Source organism: Maylandia zebra, linkage group LG22 (assembly GCF_041146795.1).
Source record: "Maylandia zebra isolate NMK-2024a linkage group LG22, Mzebra_GT3a, whole genome shotgun sequence".
In the NCBI taxonomy this organism is placed as follows: Eukaryota; Metazoa; Chordata; class Actinopteri; order Cichliformes; family Cichlidae; genus Maylandia; species Maylandia zebra.
Window position 1 is genome coordinate 11,290,650 of NC_135187.1, and position 19,681 is coordinate 11,310,330.

The 19,681-nt window shown below is 40.4% G+C and overlaps 1 protein-coding gene across 1 annotated transcript in view; it reads left to right on the forward strand.

The window, feature by feature from the left end:
• The window catches only part of epha10 (EPH receptor A10), a 162,463-nt gene that overhangs the window by 103,778 nt on the left and 39,004 nt on the right, over nucleotides 1-19,681 (forward strand). Inside the window, exons 4-5 of the mRNA XM_004548931.5 lie at nucleotides 3,713-3,868; nucleotides 8,465-8,794. Of these exons, the coding sequence (XP_004548988.1) occupies nucleotides 3,713-3,868; nucleotides 8,465-8,794 (486 nt within the window). The remainder of the gene's footprint in view (nucleotides 1-3,712; nucleotides 3,869-8,464; nucleotides 8,795-19,681) is intronic.

The window sequence follows — 19,681 nt, forward strand, 5'->3', positions numbered from 1 at the left end:
CTGTATGCATTCCATGCCTGTGTTTATTGTTCTGTCTATCAGTCAGTCTGAAGGAGTCTATTATCCCTCCCTGTTTAATGTCCTTTCTCAGTACAGTACATAGCCTACTGTCTTTCTGTCTCTCACACGCCATCTGTTTGTCTGTTGGTGTCTCTGTCTCTCCGAACAATCTCTCACAGCAGTTGGCGTACTGTGTCATCCACTACCCCCCACCCCAAGGACCTGGCATGTCACTGCATATCTATATCATAACACCTTGAAGAAATATGCCTCTGTGTGCGCGTGCGCGTGCATACATTTGCCGCCGTGTTTCATTTAATCGAGGCTCCCAGTCAGCACATAGGACAAATTGATCAGTTGGTTTGCCAGCTGTCCTGGCAGATCTCTCCTTCTGTCTCTCTAGTTCTCTAACCACCCACTCTCCTTTACTTCCACTGAAACTCTGATTTCCACTTAAATTTATACACCTTGCAATTTAAAGATGAGAAAAACCAAATGAGTACTCTTGAGTACTCTTCATTACAAGTATCTCCATTGTTTTGTTCAGTTTTTTGTTTTGTTTTCTCACCGCTGGATGCCTTTTAAACTAACTCCTCTTCTCCAACTGGCAGATGGCTTGTGGCCATGCTGACTGACATGACCTTCTCTGGCACTGGCTTTTGGCGACCCTTTGAATCCCTTGAAAATGACGGGCATCATGCAAAGCCAGCTCCTTTTGTTATCTGAGCTGCACATATTGTCTTGATACACCCCTATCATTAGACACACATTTCCATCGTGGGCCAGCGAAATGTCTATCCATGCTGAATTGAAGAGATAAGTCAGAACTGCAGCCAGCCATATGGCTAGCCTGCTTTTAAGCATGATAGGTAGAAAATGCAAAACCCATTTCTGTTCTCATAGATCTATGCATAATTTTGCCTTGATTTAGGTGCTATTCACACTTGATGTTCTTGCTGTGGCGAAGGGAAGGATAGTGGCAGCACAGTCAGGAACAAAGGGAGTCTACTTCAGTGCTGCTTGACCGGGTGTGTGTGTGTTTCTGTTATGTCCCCATGCTTGGCTGTGCTTTGAGCTGAAAGCGAGAGGCTTTTTTTTGTGTAATGACAGACATTAGAAAGTCGATTACGAGGTTCTTACAGCCTCGAACATGCCACACAGGGCTGTAATACACATATGCATACACAAAGGTATACAGGCACGTGCACACTCTCAGACTGGTCTGAGCCAGGGGAAGGCTTTTGTGTTCAATTTGCCTGTGTCACATACAAATATATCAGCATTACTGACTGTGTGACACAATACTGCAGGTGGGAAAAGTGCTGTCTTCTTAACTGTAATTTCCCATAAATCCCATAAATTTTATCACATAATTCAGACAGGGCACTGTTGCCTTAAATCACAGTTGATAACATGGTTCCAGGGGCTCATGATATCTCCTAATTCCTATTCAAGCTCTTCAAGTAAACATACCCAAGAATGTGAATTGAACATCTTTTAATGTTTAAGAATCTTTCTTGGAAATTCAGGGCCGGCGCAGGTGTGGCTCAGGAGGTAAAGTAGGTTGGAAGGATAGTAGGTTGATCACCAGTTTCTCCTTTCTGCATGTCAAAGTGTGTCGATGTTAGACAAGGTGCTTTGATTTAGAAAAAATATGTGTATGATTTACTGAATGAGGCTTGTAGTAGAGTGCTCAGTTAGAGTAGAAGAGCACTATATAAGTACCAGTCCATTTACCATGTACCACATGGACTATTATGACTGGCTAACCCTTGCCAGCGTATCGTTAGCTTCAAATATTTCTGTTGGTAGTTGGTTTCCCCCTTTTTTTTTCTTTTTTTTTTTTAATTTGTGTATTTAAAAGTGTGTAGTATCAGGGTAAGTAAAGCAACCATGTCTTATTTTGAGTCATATAAATAATTTTGAGTCATAATTTTCATGTTATAGCTTCTTTTGATTTAAAATGTAGGCCTCGATGACGCAGGTGTAGAAGCTTGTCAGCTACCATGTGGCAACCACTGGTTCTGAGGGTAAAATGTATATTCTCAGACTAGCTGCAAGTAGCTGGTACAGGTTGCTGGTAATTCTTCTGAAACTGATTGCTAAAGCTCCCTATTCACTTTCTGCAGCTGGTTGATGAGTGGTTGATGAGATTGCTGGCAGCCACTAGTTTGAAACTGGTCGCAAAGAAGCCTGAGTTTGCATGGCAACAAAGCAAAGACTTGCAGTTTACTCTCCAAACACAACTTTCACGTTAAAGCTAACATTCTCCATTCCTGGGTTATCTCGCACTTTTTCAAGTTTCACTACAGCTCGAAGAGTAAATGGTGATTATTTCTATACGAGTAAACTTGTACCATGCAAACTGCAGGCGACCACAGCAAACTGCTAGTGACCAAAGCAATTACAAGGAGCCTCTTTATAGGCGATTTCGCCTGGAGATAAACACCTAGCAACCACTCGTGATCTGGGTGTGGAATTCACATTTGTCCCTAGCAACTGGAGGTTGCCAGGGGGTTAACAACCAGTCCCTAGACTTGCATGGCTAAGGCCTTTGTTACCAAGTATTTCGTCCATAAATATTCTCAAAACCAGTATCTACCATCTGTAAACTAATTTAATGTCCACTAACTGGTTATGTCAATCACTAGTTTCTCACTCTGGGTAAAAATGAACATGCCTCCAAAGTTGGAACCTAACAAGACTGACGATGACGAAACAAAAAATGAGAAGGACAAAGAAAGGTATGAAAGGAATAAGAAAGAATAATGTGGCAGGAGAATGGAAAACGAGCAGAAGACTGGGAGAGAGGGGTAGAAAGCTCACTAGAGCTGTTAATGTAGACCCGCTGTTTAGAATACAGTCTCAGAAGAGAGGAGACCAGAGCATGGAGCGGTAGCTGGCTGCCTGATTTCACACCCATTATCACCTGCTACAAAAGCACGGCAAGTGGAAAATGAAACTGCATACAGGGAGAGTGTAAAATAAGCTGTTCTCAGTGAGTTTGAGTGTGTGTGTTTATGCACGCCCATTGTCACACTTGCACTGATAAGCTTCTGTTACATGGTGTGTACTCTTACACATGTAAGGTCATGAGTACTTATCACCTTTGTCCACGTTCTCACCTTTTGTATTTTGGTTCATGCATGCTTTGGGATAACTTCCAAATAAGGCGAAACAAGGGGAGAAAAAGCACAATGAAATAAAAAATCTTGGGCTTCGGAGCTTTGTGCCTGCACGATCCATTGGTTTTCTTTCATTTGCATAGCTGGTTCATTCCAGTTGCAGACTTTGATGGCATTTGCACAGGTCCACCGATCACATGTAATGTGAGAATTGTGTTTGTCAGATGGATTTAGCCAAAGTCTCCTCTACTTTTCTGCTCTAATCCTATCTTTTATCTCATCTATACTTCACTGAGGTCTCACTGGCTTTTCTCATTTTTCTACACTCATTCTTAATTTTCCCTCTCGTTCTTTCAAAGGCTTTAACGTGCTTAGTGAAATAGAGGCGCTTATGTGATTAAAAAAAGGCTCTAAACTGTTAGCATATCTGCAGAATTATCTTGTGAACGTGCAGTTCCTTGATATAGCAATATGTGTTTCATGTGTTCATTTCCCAAAAGGATATATTACATATATTTTTTTAAATGTATGTAATGTGATATATCACGTAATTTGGACATATCTGACAAACTGCTTTTCTTTTCCAGCGTGTCCACCTGGCTCTTACAAGATGTCGTCCAGACAGCAGGAGTGTTTCCCCTGCCCAGCCAACAGCGTCGCAGAAGAGGAAGGATCCATGGTGTGCTTGTGTGAGGAGGATCACTTCAGGACCCCTTTGGACAATCCCTCAGCGCCATGCACACGTAATAATAATAATATACTTGCACTTATTTATGTCTATATCTTCTTAAATTATATATATATATATATATATATATATATATATATATATATATGCTAATACTAGTTCTAGTCGCACCATATAACTCATATAAGATATGATATTGAAATTTTGCATAAAGTATAGATTTTTATGTCTGTAAGCCAATCAATATCTCAACCTCCCATTCAGCTTTTGATATAGCTGCAATTGCCATTTATCCATTTTAACAATAAAGATCCATTTTCTTTATGTCTTAAAACAACCTGTCCTTCACCCCGTACCCTTTCATCCACCTTTCCTTTTTTCATGCTATTACCTCTTGGTCTGACCTGCTCCCTCCCCCCCAAGTCATGTTTCATCATCTTGTCCTCATCAACCCCATCTCCATGACTCATTCCTTGCACCCTTCACCTCTCCTTCACCATATACCCTTCATTGTATTGCATTCCATGTTTCTATAACCTTTCCCAGATTGTTGGCTAGGAGTAGGTCTCTCACAACACAGGATGCATGCCTTGTACTGCTCTGCTGATGAAAAAGTTGTGAAGTGTTTGTATAACTGCAAGCTTAAAGGATGAAAATACATAAGCAAAAATCTTGGTCTATAACTGGTTAATGACATCTGTTGCCTCGTTGGACAATTCCTCTTTGATCTGGAATAAAGAATAAATCCAGTCTTTTTTTGACATGGTATTTAAAGTAAATTTTCTAAGGAAGACTTTTCCTCTGGAACGTCTGTGTCATTGTATGTTTGAGGGTTTTCTGTAAATGTAACCACTTCCAACCTTTGTCTATTAGTATCCAAAGCTATATATGAAAGCGCCTCTTCACCCAAACCATTTTCTTTGCCTCTTAACATTTATCCCTTTTATATCTCCCATCCATCTTTCAAAAAAACCCATCAACCCATTTTGCCATCTCTTTGCTTAACCTTTTGCATTCTCTCCATATTCTTCCACCTTTTCTCCTGACATTACAGATCCATTTTCTGCTATACTTCCATTATCTACATTTCCGCTGGATCCCCCCTTCTTTTTCTACCCCCTCCTTTTTGATGCCTCAACACCCTCTTCCATTCCCATCTCTCTGTCTTCTTAACTTGACCAGTCATCACTCTTCTTTCTAGCCACCGCCTCCTCGCATTTTCCTTACTCTTTATCCTTTCATCTGTTCCATCCATGCGTGTTATCATCCCATTTTTCTTCTCTCTGTCAAACCAAAATCTCATCCCTCTATCCTCGAGCGACACTCTATATCCTCATCCCTTTTCGCCACATATTATTTGTTCATTCCTCACCTTTTACTTTTTCTGACCCTTTCTCGGCCTGATTCTTCTTCACTATGAGGCCAAACAGAGCCGTACAGGTTGGCCCTATTGATTTCTGCATGGAAAACAGCCTATTGATTATAGCTTAGTAATTAGATGGAGGAATAATAGGGTATATATCCTGAAAGTATTCAGGACATAAATCCATAGGGTCTCTAAGTTAGTGCATGTGTGTTTATATACGTATTCACATTGACTTGTGCGTTAGTGCGTACACACATGAATGAAAGTGTGTGGTCATGCTAGCTTTAATGGTAAGTGCAGTGGAGGGGTGTAATTATAATATTGATTGCTGAGCTCACTGATCCTGTGTGATAATATTCATAGCAGCCTAATGACCACATTAATTACACTATAGATTCTGTAATTATGATAATCCCCAGATTCTACTAATCCACCACACTGTACATTTAGAGAAAGAGTTTGATGAATCTAGCCTCATAAGAGTAAGAGAAAAAATTATGATTTTCAAAGATGAAGTGTTTGATATGTGCGCATTATTACGCCAGTGATTAAAGAACAACTGATTTTATTCTTCTCCCTTTTTAATGCTAGTGTAGTATCACGACCCTAATGTGTTTACCACACTGAGAATCAGAGACTGTGCACCTCATAGTTGCTTTAAGAATTCTTTTTGAAAAAGTTGAAGGAGCACAGAGCTTTAATTATAAGATTAAGCTTCATCTGTTACTTCATGACTCAACTGACTGCCATTGTTAATGGTGACGATTGAGTTTTTTCCATTAGAGCACACTGCTGCATTTCCCTTGGCAGCAATGGAGATGAAAAGTAGAACTTTAGAAATAGTTAATTAAAATTAGTCTTTAAATTCTTGTAAGTTTTGGCAGAGGAGAACTTCTGCTGACAGCTCCAGTTGTAACACAATAACTATTTGGAGAGAAAAAAAAAAACTGGAGACGAGATGCATACCATTTGTCATCAGATGTTTCTGCAATTAAATCAGCAAAATCGTTGTTTGAGAATAACTGCAAAATGATGTTGCTGCATAATAATTATTTCTGATTTTGAAGACTGCACAATTTCAATTTTCTCTGAAAACTTAAAAAACTAAACTTGTTGTTTACCATAAATGTGCAGTGTTATGCAAAAGTCTTGAGCTACTCCTCATTTCTTTATATTTTGCTAGTTAAAATATGAAATGGGTGCAGTGATTTATTGAAGTTTATTGATTGATTGAATAGAAACAGAGTATATCTGGCAAAAACAGAGTTCTAATGAGCTTTGAAGTTAATAGTTGGTATCACTACCTTTATTCTTCAACATGCCAAGATGATCCCACACTGCTTCAACAATGTTGAGGTTAGTGCTTCAGAGTGGCCAGTCCACGACTTCCAGTGTTCCAGTGTGTGTTTCTATACGTCAGCCTTTTTGTCCTGTTTCCCTTCTTTAAGAATTGGTTCTTGACATCCACATTTCCACTTATAACATTCTCGATGAGGCTTTAGTGAACACGAGACAGATCAACTAAAGAGCCTGATGTAACTCTCCGGTTGCGTGCCAGGTCTCTGCTGGATTTTTTTCCTATTTCTTGGGGACATGGCTTTTAGATCTGATGTGGATAGGTCTGTCACTTCTTTTTGTCCTCCATTTGTCCAGTTTTCTCGCATTTTTCAAGGATGCACTATATAGCATGCTGAGATATGTCAAGTTTTCAACTAAAAGTGCTTTGGGAATCACCTTGTTGGTGCAAAAATACTCTCATGCCTGTCAGACTATGTTATCTCTGGCATAGATGTCCCTGATCTCATTTGATGAGATTAACTAAGAGGGGGTAGCATATAAAGATAACACATGCAGTTTAATGACAATGGTTTAAAGGGAAATGCAAGTTTTTCTGTATTGTATCATATTTTTGGAGGAGTAGAGATTGAGTTGAATAGTGATGTGGATGGGCTATAGGGAAAAGGGAGTTAGAAGGTTGGGACAGGTTAAGAGTAAAAGAGTGGGAAGAGTTGTGGAGGTGAAGTTTTAACAAGAGGCACTCGCAATGTAAGATGGAAAGAAAAGAGAAACCTTAAGAGAGTGAGGGACTGCAAGGCTAAGAAAGCATGAAAGTGGACAGAGACGTGAGAAAGAGGCCCAGCTGTGTCTGCATCTACTGTGTGTGTGCGAGTGTGTGTGTGTGTGTTCATAATGTGAATGTTTTCTGGGCTTATGTAACCCTGGGCACCACGTGTGTTTGGAAGCGGGACGCAGCTGTGGTGTGTGACGTGTTTTTAATGGCACGCACAGTGCAGCAAACCTTCACTTATTCATTACACGCACATGCACACACATACAAGGATGTATGTAAAATTCATGACCTTTAATGGACCTGTGCTTTCAGTGAGAAGAGGATATGAACCAAAAGACACTGAATGCTGACTTAGTGATAGGATGGAGTCCTCTGGTCTGGCTTTTTACAGCCTTCTACTGGATCGTATATTTAATTTTTTAGCTGTTGCGGGGGTTCATTTAGAAGTGGTTTAACTTTAAATGACATGTTTACACAGTTTTTTGTTACCTCTGTCATGTACTGTATAATGCTGAACTTTTGATACACACAGCCTTTCAATAGGCAGCTCACATCACTGCCCCTCATATCAAATCAGACTCGTGTTCCGGGAGAGATAAAACACTTTCCATGGCAAGCCATTTTTATTTACTAAGAGTAAAGGGAGGGTCTGTTTCACACAGCAGATGACACCAGTACATAATGGAAAAAAACGCTAATCTTTCAGACAAAAGGGAATGTTATTCTATTTTTTTTTTTTAAATCAAATCCTGAGCCTTACCCCAAATATTTTCCTTCCTATATGAGCAATAATCCCTCCTCCGTCTCAGTCCAATACATCTTCTTAAAATATATTTTCAAACTGTCAAAGTATAATAATAATGCTACATACACTAATATTTCACAACAAGTACCTCAGATTTTCCCTCACCTATTTATGTAAAATGGTTCATATCACATCATATCACATCATTAAAATCAAAATTATTGTTCAAAAATTTATTTAATATGAAGGCAAAAGGTAAAAGTAACCTTCCAACACTGGCGCTTGATTATAATGATATTGTTGGTATAAATGCTTCTATACCCACCATAAAGCCTCTGGACTGTTGTATATCAAATTGCATGACAGTTCATTCAAATTGAGCACGCATTGTATTTTCTTACAAACTGCTCATGAGCGACCTGTGATAACTAATAAATCTAAATAATTATCTTTTTTTTTTCTTTCATAGGTCCCCCATCCCCTCCCAGAGACTTGACCTATACTCTGAAGCAGTCCACGCTGATCTTGGACTGGGCTGCTCCGTCCGACACAGGGGGCAGGGTGGATTTGACCTACAGTGTGGGATGCCGGAAGTGCATCGGGAGGCAGTGTGAGCCATGTGGGGCTAGCGTTGGATTTGTGCCTCAGCAGGTTGGCCTGACAGAAAGAACTGTGACTGTGGTCAATCTTCTTCCCAACACCAATTACACATTTACTGTAGAAGCCTTGAATGGAGTGTCAGAGCTGCTGCCCAACAAGAGGTTCTACACACAAGTCAACGTGTCAACAAGCCTGCCTGGTAAGTTCCATTTCAACCTTCAAAAACAAACACAAACATGTAAATGGAAACCATTTAAATTGCACTTAAACGTGGCACACTCCGAAACCAAAAATCAAACGACAAAGAATGCACCTTTTAAAAGATATTGCATTTGTACTCAGTAGGGACCAACAAGGACACGTCTGACATCAGGCAACATTATGTGTGAAAAATAGATGAACTTTAAATAAACTTGCACTACATGCGTTTCCAGTTTTGAACACTTTTTAACTCCACTTGATTTTGACTGAATTTCTAGTGGTTTTACAAAGTTTATGTCATCATTTCATCTGGTCAGACAAATTCTACTACTTTATTCATATTTTCGACATAAGAAAATCCTCTAAAAAATTATTTTGACCCCTATTTGAAACGTTTGAATGTTTTGCTTGGAAATAACGCATGCATTTTTTATGATATCACCACAATCCGCTTTTACTTCTGCACACAACAAAAAAAGACATACACACAGATCATATTTATGTGCACTTTGTACTCTGTAAAACCCACTGTGACCTTTGCCTACAGCAAAATGCAGATTTACTGACATGGCATTCAGAAGCAATGTGTATTCTGTAGTGATTTGAATTTCTGTGTATTCTTTGAAAAAAGCACAAACTTCAATCATACACCCTTATACTGACAATATGTCTGTTGCTGCAGACAGGGCAGAAATTCTCATTGGTAGGGGAGATCTCATTTTCATCAGCAGAAGTTTTCAGCAGGCCATTAGCCAGAGGCTTGAAAAGCACTTTACCAAGTAGCCTTGTCACCCAGCACCGCAATAGCACTCACTATTTGGAGGAGCTCAAGTGTGAAAAGACCAAAACACACACATACACACACTAAAGATGTACAAGCCTACTTTCTGGCTTGAATGCTGACAAACATTCTTTTGTAAACAAACGTACACATGACTGTGCATGTTATACCGCCGCGCATATCTTTGAAAATGTTTGAGATCTTTGTTTGCGAAAGCTGAAGGAAATATGAATGATGAACATAATGATGCAAATGAAACATAGGTGGAAGATGGAATGAAAGGTGCTGTACAACAAACTATCTGATGGAGAAACAATGAGAGTGAGAATGGCAGAATGTGCTTTTGCCATTAATTGGAAAGTAGCTTAGAGAAATGGGCTGAATGATGAATGCTGTGCAGCATCTGTGAAGGCTGCAGGACTTGCTATGAATTTCCAGGTATTAAGTTCAGGATATATACTGTAAGACTTTATCGTGGGAAAGTGGGTTAAACTTTTGGATAGTTGTTATATTGAAAGTGTGGTTTTTGACTGAGGCATGCATCTAAGAATAAAAAAGAGAGTATATTTAACCTCCTAAGACCCAAACTCTTCCATGGCATGCATTTTTAATTTCTGTATGATATTTGGGCATGTTGGGACCTGATGAATGTAAAAACAATGAATTTTGGGGGTTTTTTTTACCTGATATTTGTTTCTGAGAAAAATGAGATCCACATATGAGGACATTTGTTAAAAAATTTCGATAGAACAGTGGCAGTGTGATGTCCTCGTAAGTGGATATCAGGCCCTTGTAGCTCAAAATTTAGTATTTTGGTCTAGACAACCCAAAATGTGATGTCCACATATGTGGATGCCAGGTCCTAGGAACTTAAGGAGATTTATGTTGAGTGTTTAAAAACAAATGTGTTTCTCAGGATCTTCTTTTTTGGACCAGTTTAAACTTGTATATAACACGAGTGATGGGCTGAAGCACAGTTATGTGTATGAGAACAAAGCACTGACATCACTTACTTGATTTGGGAGCTTGGGAAAAATTTGTATTTAGTGAAGCTTGCATTCTACTGTTTTCTCATTTTCACTTTATAGTTGAACAATGCTTCAGCATTAAGGGTCAGACAAGCTCAGACTCATTCAGAAAAGAAATCTAGCAGACACAGAACAATCTAGACATCACATTTTAGGTTCCCTATAAATCTAAATCCATTGTTCAGTCTGTGTTTACCTGATTTCTCCATCCATGAAGTTGTTACTCTGCTCCTGGAGCCAGTTATCTTGGCAGAAGAGTGGACATTGTAGTCCTAATGTTCCACTCCTGGAAACAGTTTTCTCGGGGCCTGACAGGATTTTAGGGCCTCCCCAACCCGGACGAGATTATATAATCGCATCTTCATGTATTGGGATTAGCTTAGATCAGTGTTTACCAACCGTTGGAGCCACAAAACATATTTCACATTAGAAAAATCACATGGCACACCACCAAACAAAAATGTCACAAAAAGCATATTGATAATTTTTCCCTGCGCACCAGGCACAGTGGAGTTGATTTGGTTTGTCCCAACCACTATTCATGCTAGGGCCTTAATCTGGGTCGGAATTTTCTCTAGGACCCAGGTCAGATTGACTACTTTTTCTTTTCAAATATTTATCTGTTGCTATTACGCGCTGCGTCGTCTCACGGCATGACTATTATGTAATTTCTTCTTCGTCGTCTTCTGTTTTACTGGCAGTTGGCAACCAATTTCATTAGAGCAGGTAGTTGTACTGCCCTCTAGTGGAAGAGAATGTAATTGTTCTGCACCTTACTCACACCAGTCGCTTAGAGCAACCCAACCTTTTTTGCGCCACGGACAGGTTTATGTCCAACAATAATTTGACGGACCGGCCTTTGAGGTGTTGCGTATAAATACAAAAAAAAAAAAAAGCAGATAATCTTCCACTGCACGCCTGATCATTTCTCACGGCACACCTATATGTGCTGTGGCACAGTGGTTGGGCAATACTGGCTTAGAGTTTCCTATCAGTGCCAGAAAACCTCTATAGGTGCCAAGTTGGCAGCTTTATCAGGTCCCTAAACTACCACTGCATTGACATAAGAGTAATTGCTCAAGTACCACCTAGTGGTTTAAATTATTTATTCCCCACAAAGCGGGAGCTCAAAAACCCTATATTTTTCTCATTATTATTGTCACTGAAGTGAAGTCGTTCTCCATGTTCCACCAAATCCTGTGGAAAAATATCTGCACACGTTTGCCAGATGTTGACTTTTCTTACAGGTAACAAGTCTAATTTGAAGAGGTATAGCGGTGAGGCAGCATACTGTCTCTTTGAGTTTGTTTGCTGGAAACATCTGCTCATGTTTTTATCCAGTTATTGCGATGACAGCTGATAAACTTCGCCAATGCCCACATGTGGCTGGAAAAGCAAATCGGTTAGTAAATGAAAATTAAAGAAGTTATAAGCAGCGCAGAGCTGTTGATCCCTCAAATTAAACCACACCCACCAAAAAAATCCCTCAGACAGCTAAAATCTGTGAACGTGACTAGCAAGTGACAACTTGGCCTTCTTCAGCTTCCTGCGTAAAATCCCGAACTCCAGGGTTTGGGATACTCTATCAGAAGTACAAACCTATGGTGAGCATTTTTTTCCTCATTGTCACATTTCTTTAAACCTTTCTCACTTTTATCTCCTCTGTCTGTCTGTCTTGTCAGCAGTTACCATGGCACTGATTTCTGGTTATTACGAGGTATTAAGGTATGAGTTGTGCGGCTAACCGTGTCGTCCAGGAGGATTGGACAAGGGTTAGGAGAGAGTGTTTTGCAGGGGTTTTAGAAGACTTTCTGTGACAGGGAGGATTTCGGCTGACATTTAGTGTGTGGTGTTTAATACTGTCTGTGAGACAGATGGAAGAAAAAAAAAAGTGTGTGAAATGTGCCACAGAATAATTCCTGCATTTTCTAGGAGAGCTACCCTCTGTTGAAAGTCCTCTGGGAGAGGTTTACCTCAAGGTCAATGAAGGATCTGCTCAGTTTTATCAGATAGAAGCGGAAGTGATCATTAAAATGACGCAATATTAAAACTTGACATACAAAGCCTGCAAACAAATTCAATAATGGTTCACTTGGTCTTATTGTCGCTGCATGATAAGTCCGGTTTTCATTTTGTTGTTCATCTGATTTTTATGTATCTGCGGGATACCGTCTGAAGTTCTGTAAAGCCAGGTCAGCTCCAGAATTGCAAAAAGCATTTCTGTATGGACCTTAGCTTTGTGTCCGCACCTGTGTGTGCACCTCCCCACCGAGACTTTACATATCAAAACTCGCTGACCTTTATAAATACTGCAGTAGGGATTTGGAACAAAGCTAGCACATATCAGCAGACTCACACTCTGGCCTTTTTTTTTCTCTAGCCACCTCATCATCTCTTTATTACTTTGTTCTTTTTCTTAACCTCCTCCCTTCCTTTGTAAACCGATCTCTTCTTTTTTTACCCTCTATTTCCTCCCTCATTTCCCTCCCCACATCCTTCCCTGCTCTCCCCATAAGCTCACTATTCTTAGATGGTAATTTCTCTCCTACTCACTGCCACTCTTTCCGCTATCTTCTCCTTTTTCATCACCTGTCCTGACATGATCACCACTGCCCTCTTTTCCCCCATCTCTCTTCTTCTCTCTCTTAGGACTATTTTCTCCCACCTTTCCTGATTGCGCCATATTTGTTTTTCGGTGCAGAGTAAGCTTGTTAGCAGTGGGTGGCATTTTTTGACTGGCAGCTGAGGGTGGAGAAAGCCTGACAACTTAAGGGCACAATCTGAACCGAGCTGCTGAGAGAAAGTGCTGCTGGATACTATACCATGTTAACCCGCCGCCCCAGCCGCACATGCAAGATACACCAGGGGCAATTTTCATCTATAAAATGCAAACACAAGTTTCTCTCTCCCTCGCCCGCTTTCATTGGAAAATCAGAATCTTATGCAAATCATTAGAAACAGCAGTTTAGAGACTGTCGGTCTTTAAACCTTACAAAAACCGACATACAAATTGAATTCTTTGAAAATATGCAGTTGAACTGGATGCTTGCACATGCACATCCTCCCATGCAGATGGGGTTTTATCAGGACTCTCCAGGCCACCAGGGGGAAAGGGGAGTTTTGCATGGCGTGTCAAGGATGGATAATAGGGAAAAGGAAGAGTAGGGGATAGAAACTGGAGGGGATGGGACATGAGCTGGGTAAACGGGAGATCAATTTTCCCTAAGGCTCATGGGGCGCCATATCGAGGTGGATTAGGGGTGCATATATAAGCGAAAGAGTGCACCAGACCATGTGTCTATGGCCATACTTTGCTGTGCTTGCATGACATAATTTCTGTACATTGGTCCATGCTTCATTTCTTTTCTTAAAAAAAGATATCTTGCTTCAGAATTGTTCAATATATATGTGTGTGTGTGTGTGTGTGTGGCCCCCAGTGATACATCCAAAGCCCTTTAGCTAAGGCAGGGAAGAAGACAGGGATGCAGGGTAGCTGTAGAGATGGGGTGGAGGTGCAGGTCAGGGAGGAAGGATTGGCATTTCAATATCCTGAGAGGATTACTGGCCGTGCTTTGAGATGGCTGGTCCCCGCGGAGATACATAGGCCTTAGAGATGGATGCATAAAGGGAGGAGAGGAGAGGGGAATGAATATAGAAGTAGAGGGATAGAGAAGAGAGCGGTGTGGCATTGTGAGGAGAACGCCTGGATGTGGAGAAAAGGGAGCAGGGGTGAAGAGCAAAAGCGAGAAGACTTAAAAGAAGAAACAACGATCTGAAACCATATTTTTAAAGACGTACATATCAAAACTGCTTAATACATTTTTAAAGTTGTGTGTGGACAAGCGTTAGGGTGAGATGGTTTTGAGATAAAAGTTAGGAAGCATAAAGCATGAAAGATGACTTAAAGCAAGTAAAGTAGCACAGGGTGCATAGCAGAAGAATAAAATGTTTAAAACTGAAGGCCACACAAACTGAAAAAAGTGTGATGGAGACCTTGCAATACTTATGAAAGAAGTTCAAATTTGCTGCAATTCCTACACAAAATATCCATAATATATGTATATAAGAAAAACTAATAAAATCATAATATGAGAAAAGGGAGCCCAACCAAATATTGCTTATGGGGGTGCAAGCCAAATATACAAGAGACATAACTTATTACAAAACGACTATTAAATATTGAAATGAAAAGTCACTTAAACTTTCAGATAAATGAAATAAAGTAATGTAATATTTTTCCTTTAAAATTAAAGCAGGGTTTAGAAGGAAATAGAAAAATGTTTTTAAATGAAGTACAAGAAGGTTACATGCAGTACTTGGGTAATGTACTTATTCACATTGCCTACTATGGCAGAAAGATAAAAAAAACGAATGGAAGCTAATTGAGGGTGGGGTTGTCTCTGATTCTCTGAATCAAATGGGTACCTTAAAAAACTATGGTACACATGTTTGCGTTTGAAGACTTGAACTAAAGTTTAAGTCTGAATTAACTTGGGATCAGACTTTTCTTGCATTATAATGGGAGGGGGGTGTTGAATATTGTTTTTTCCATTCACTCAGTGAACGAAAGAGACACTTCAAATACCAAGGTATGAAACATTGTTTCTTTGTCATTTAGTTTCCAATTGCCGTTTTTATTTTTTCACTTTCACACTTCTCAGCCTTCTCCCCCCTTCAGCCCTTTGCATGAAGGCATTTGGATCCTTTCTGCCTCCTTAATTAGAAGTGATGGGAAGGTGAGGCTTCAGCAGGCACCAAATGAATAGAGTCATCAAGCTACTTTTCAGGACTATAGCCCAGCCACTTAAGACGCTTTGTCACCCTGTGATGGGAATTTTAATTGCCTACCTCTTGGCTTATAATTGGAGTCTATGAAGAGGCACTCTCAGTGTTCAGTGTGTGTACTCTGTATGTGGATTTACAGGCTGTTCCTTGTTGTTCAGGGAATTGTAGAGGAATGCGTATGAATGAAAGCAAAGCTCGGAGATAGCTGATGACACGAAGACACAGCGTATTCCTTATAATCATATTATCATGAAGCCTATCTTTGATGCACATCTTTTGTCGAAACCCCTGCCGGGAGAGGGTAGACAGGTGAAAACGCTTAAGGTTGCAAGCAGACTAGAGAGAAAAAGTTCAAACTTCCAAAATGCTTTTCATGTCTCACTTTCTCTAATACTCTGTGACGTCTTTATCGTGCCTCTGTGGAGAGCGTGGCGGCGTTTGTGTGTGCGCGCCGTCTGGGTTTCTTGTGGGGTTAGTCGCTGGAGGAGAGGGGAAGGCGGCTGCGTCCTGCTGTGCGAAATAGAGAGAGAGCAAGTTGTGTGGAGATGCAGCTGTCTTTCTGAATGACAGTACACTCCTCTCTGATACAGCGGTAGGTGGGTGACAGACAGTTCAGCTCATCAGACCAACATTGCACGCACACAGACACCTCTTTTCTCATTCGCCGTGCATCTTTTTATACAATTTCATGCATAAAATTCCAGGGGGAGGGGTTACAGTACAGTTTATCCAGCAGAGGTTTAACAATGCGCCAAATGCTTAGTATGTCAATCCATCCCTTAATTTTCAAGACACGGTTTTGTGTTTGTGTGAATGCTTGTTTGGAAGTTTTTTCATGAAGGGGGATAAACAGGATGAAAGAAGGGGAAAAACATCCACAGCCATGATCACTTGATCATAATTAAACTATTAACTTAATAAAAGACTACATTTCAAATGGAAGACTGTGGATGTATTTTTGCAGCTTTTGTCATACATCTTAAAAAGAGCTCATGTTTTACTCTTTATTATAGGTTATATTACTCTTTACATTATAGCTGCTGTCTGTCTCACAGTCCTCAAGTAATATCAGCTCTTAGTCAAGAGCTGCACTTAAGCACACTTTCAAAATATCTGTATTCATTTGTCGATGCAAGTTTGTGTCATCCTAGTTTTTTCTCCCCCGCTGTCCAGTTAAAACTGGCTCCCAGATGAACTACAATTGGAAAATGCTGCTTACAACAACCTTCTATAACAACCTGTAGTACATCATCTGTTATTTTTGCATTTAAGAAGATCCAAAAGATCCAAATATCATCACACTCCAAATCAGATCCTGTCATCAAAGAAGTTAGACTATGCTCGGATTGCTGTGTCATGCTAAAGGATGGAGGCTGTAAAGATGCAGCGTTTGTGTGTGTATACGCACTGCCCCTTTATTCAAGTCTGTCAAGGCAGATAGAGCTTTATTTACCTTCTTAGCCAACCTCCTGCAGCAGTCTTGGGTCAGCCACTCTATCTGTATGTTTGTGTTTTTGCGAGGGTTTGTGCGCGGCCTGTGTTTTTTATTTGGTGGAGGCTTTGGGCAGAGGCTGTCTGGCTTAACGGACATGTCATGATCAGACCATGCCTCAGCCTTTAGGCTAAAGCATGCTGGGCCCGGAGAGTGTTCAGAATCAGTCAGTGTGCAGCTGTCAAAAGCAGTTTAAAGAAGTTGGCCCCAGCCTCTCTCCCCCGGTGAGGGCGTCTCATGCCAGATTTGTACGCTGTGCAAAGGCAATGTAAACAGGTTAAGGGTGTTTTCTTTTCCAGATTTGATCACATGTATGTGCAGGAAAAAAAATTCACCAGTTTATTGGTAGCCTATTTTCAGGGCATGGTGTTTTGGCACAGCTGGATTATGTTGATCGAGCCTTTTTGAATATGTCATACAGAAAAGCCTCTGTGTCTCGCTGGCTCTTCTGGTCTGTCTCTCACCCAACCACCTACTGACTGACACATTCAATCAGGCCAGCCCTAAGACTCTCTCCGGTGTTGCGCACACAAATGCTGGTCTCCTACACAGACACAAATTTAGACACAAATCCACACAGCTATCCACCAAGGTGTGTGGATTTGTGTCCTTGCAACGTATAATTTAGTAGCTGAGATGAAAATGTGCTTCATCCAGGTGCCGTCCCTGCACCATTCCTCCCACTCACAGCCAGGTTTGTGTGTCTGTGTGTGTGCGTTACACCTAGACAAGACTCATTCCCTCCAAACACCTCTGCTCCTCTTTTCTTCCTGTACTGATATGAATAAAAAACACTGCAGATAATAGCTGTGTCTGACTGCATCTCCTCACCCTGCTCTGAAGCAGGGTCTTACTATTAATCTTCATCTTTCCTTTTCTCCTGTTCCACACTTGCTCTTCTTCACTCTTATGATGCACTGGGCAGAATAATTGTGTTTGCAATTTGGGATTAGGTGTCCAAGTGGCAAATAAAACAAATTAGGCAGTGATTGGTGAGCCAGGAGACAAGTTGCAGGAGACCAGACATGTAAACATGTTTATTTTTCCTGTAAAGTTGGGCTTTTTAACATACTGGTCTACAGGGACTGATTTGCTTTTGAAGCCAAGCTCAAAAGGCCATTTAAGAAACAGGAGCTTTTGGCACTTATGTGTTGGCTCCATTTTTCCATCCCAGAGAGTGGCGCTTGCTTCCCAGTCCTCTGCTGTCAGGCTCATTGTTGCACTATCCCTTTAACTCCAGGCAGAAGTAAGTGGTGCTATGCCCAGAGGGATCATCACTGTTGCATCCTCTTGACCCTTTTACCAAGCGCATGCGTGACAGATACGGCTCTCTCAATCACTCCTGTCTACAACTTTTACACATTTTCTACCATTGTGCATATCTTTTCATTATAGATTCGCATGCAATCATTCACTGTCTTTAATATGCGTTGACACATGGGGTAGCACAAGTTAGTGAGAAGTAGAACAATCAAATCACCTTCTGAAAATGGATGCCATCTCAGCGGAGGCACAAACCTGGAGGGAACAACAGATTCCCCTAAGAACAAAGACGGAGACATGGCTGTGTTGGGGAAAAGGAGATAAGGAGATGGAGAGACTGCAAGAGAGAATTCCCAGGGAGAGGATCCACAGATGTGAGGAAGAAGTAAAAAGTAAGAATGACTCCGAGATGTTCGGCCCTGTTTGTGCTGTCCCCCCTGGGGAGAGAAGCTCCTCTGCCTGTCTCCTTTGATAACAAAAAGGAGATGCCAGTTGCACCTCAGCTGCCTCCGTACACCTGGATGCAAGAGCCTACAGCAGTGGGTGCCATTTCTTGCCAAAGTCTATTCACACATCTACTTGCCACAGAGAGGACAGAGCTGCCATGTAACCTCCAGAGTCTCTGCAATGAAAGCAGTGGCTCTTGAGTGGATCTGAAGATGAACTTATGAGAACCTGGGTTTTTGTTAAAGCCTTTTCAGTTCTTTAACCCCACACAATTCTAAAAGTAAGTTATCGCTTCCTGCACTTCTGTATTTAACTCATCTAAGGAGCAAAATGCTGAAAGATCATTTGATACAACGTATTAAGTCCATCCTAATAAAAAAGATTTACTTGTGAGAATCATTTAACTGTACATACAATGTAAAACACAGCCTCCTAGGACCTGCCGTCCACATATGTGGACATCACATTTTGGGTTGTCTAGACTAAAATACTAAATTTTGCTCTACAAGTGGCTGATATCCACTTACAAGGACGTTATGCTGCCACTGTTCTATCGAAATTTTAAATGAATGTTCTCATATTTGAATCACATTTTTATCAGAAACAAAAATCAGGTAAAAAAATAGCAAAGAGAAATTAAGAATTCATGCAGCGGAAGAGTTCGGGTATTAGGAGATTAACTGCTCTGCTGGTATTTGGCAAATCAGAGACCAAACCAAGAAACAAATCTAAGATACCATGTCCTGTTCCTGTTTATAGTAGTGTAAACATTCAGTATTTTAAATTCAACAGTTTTTGAACTTAAATAATGATACCAGGGTCAGAACCTCCACTTTACATATATTGATTTAAGAGTTTAGTTTCAGCGCCAACATATTTAACATACATGGACTAACAACTGGAGTCTCTGGTGATCCCAAGATCGATTGACCTTAAGAAGCAATCATAAATAAATAAATATTTGCAAACTACATTTCTTTTAAAATCACCATTAGTTATTTCATTAGTCATCTAAAGAAAAACACACATTATTTTAAAAAAAAAATTACAATTACTCTAAATATTTTGTAAAATATAAATCGGTTGTGT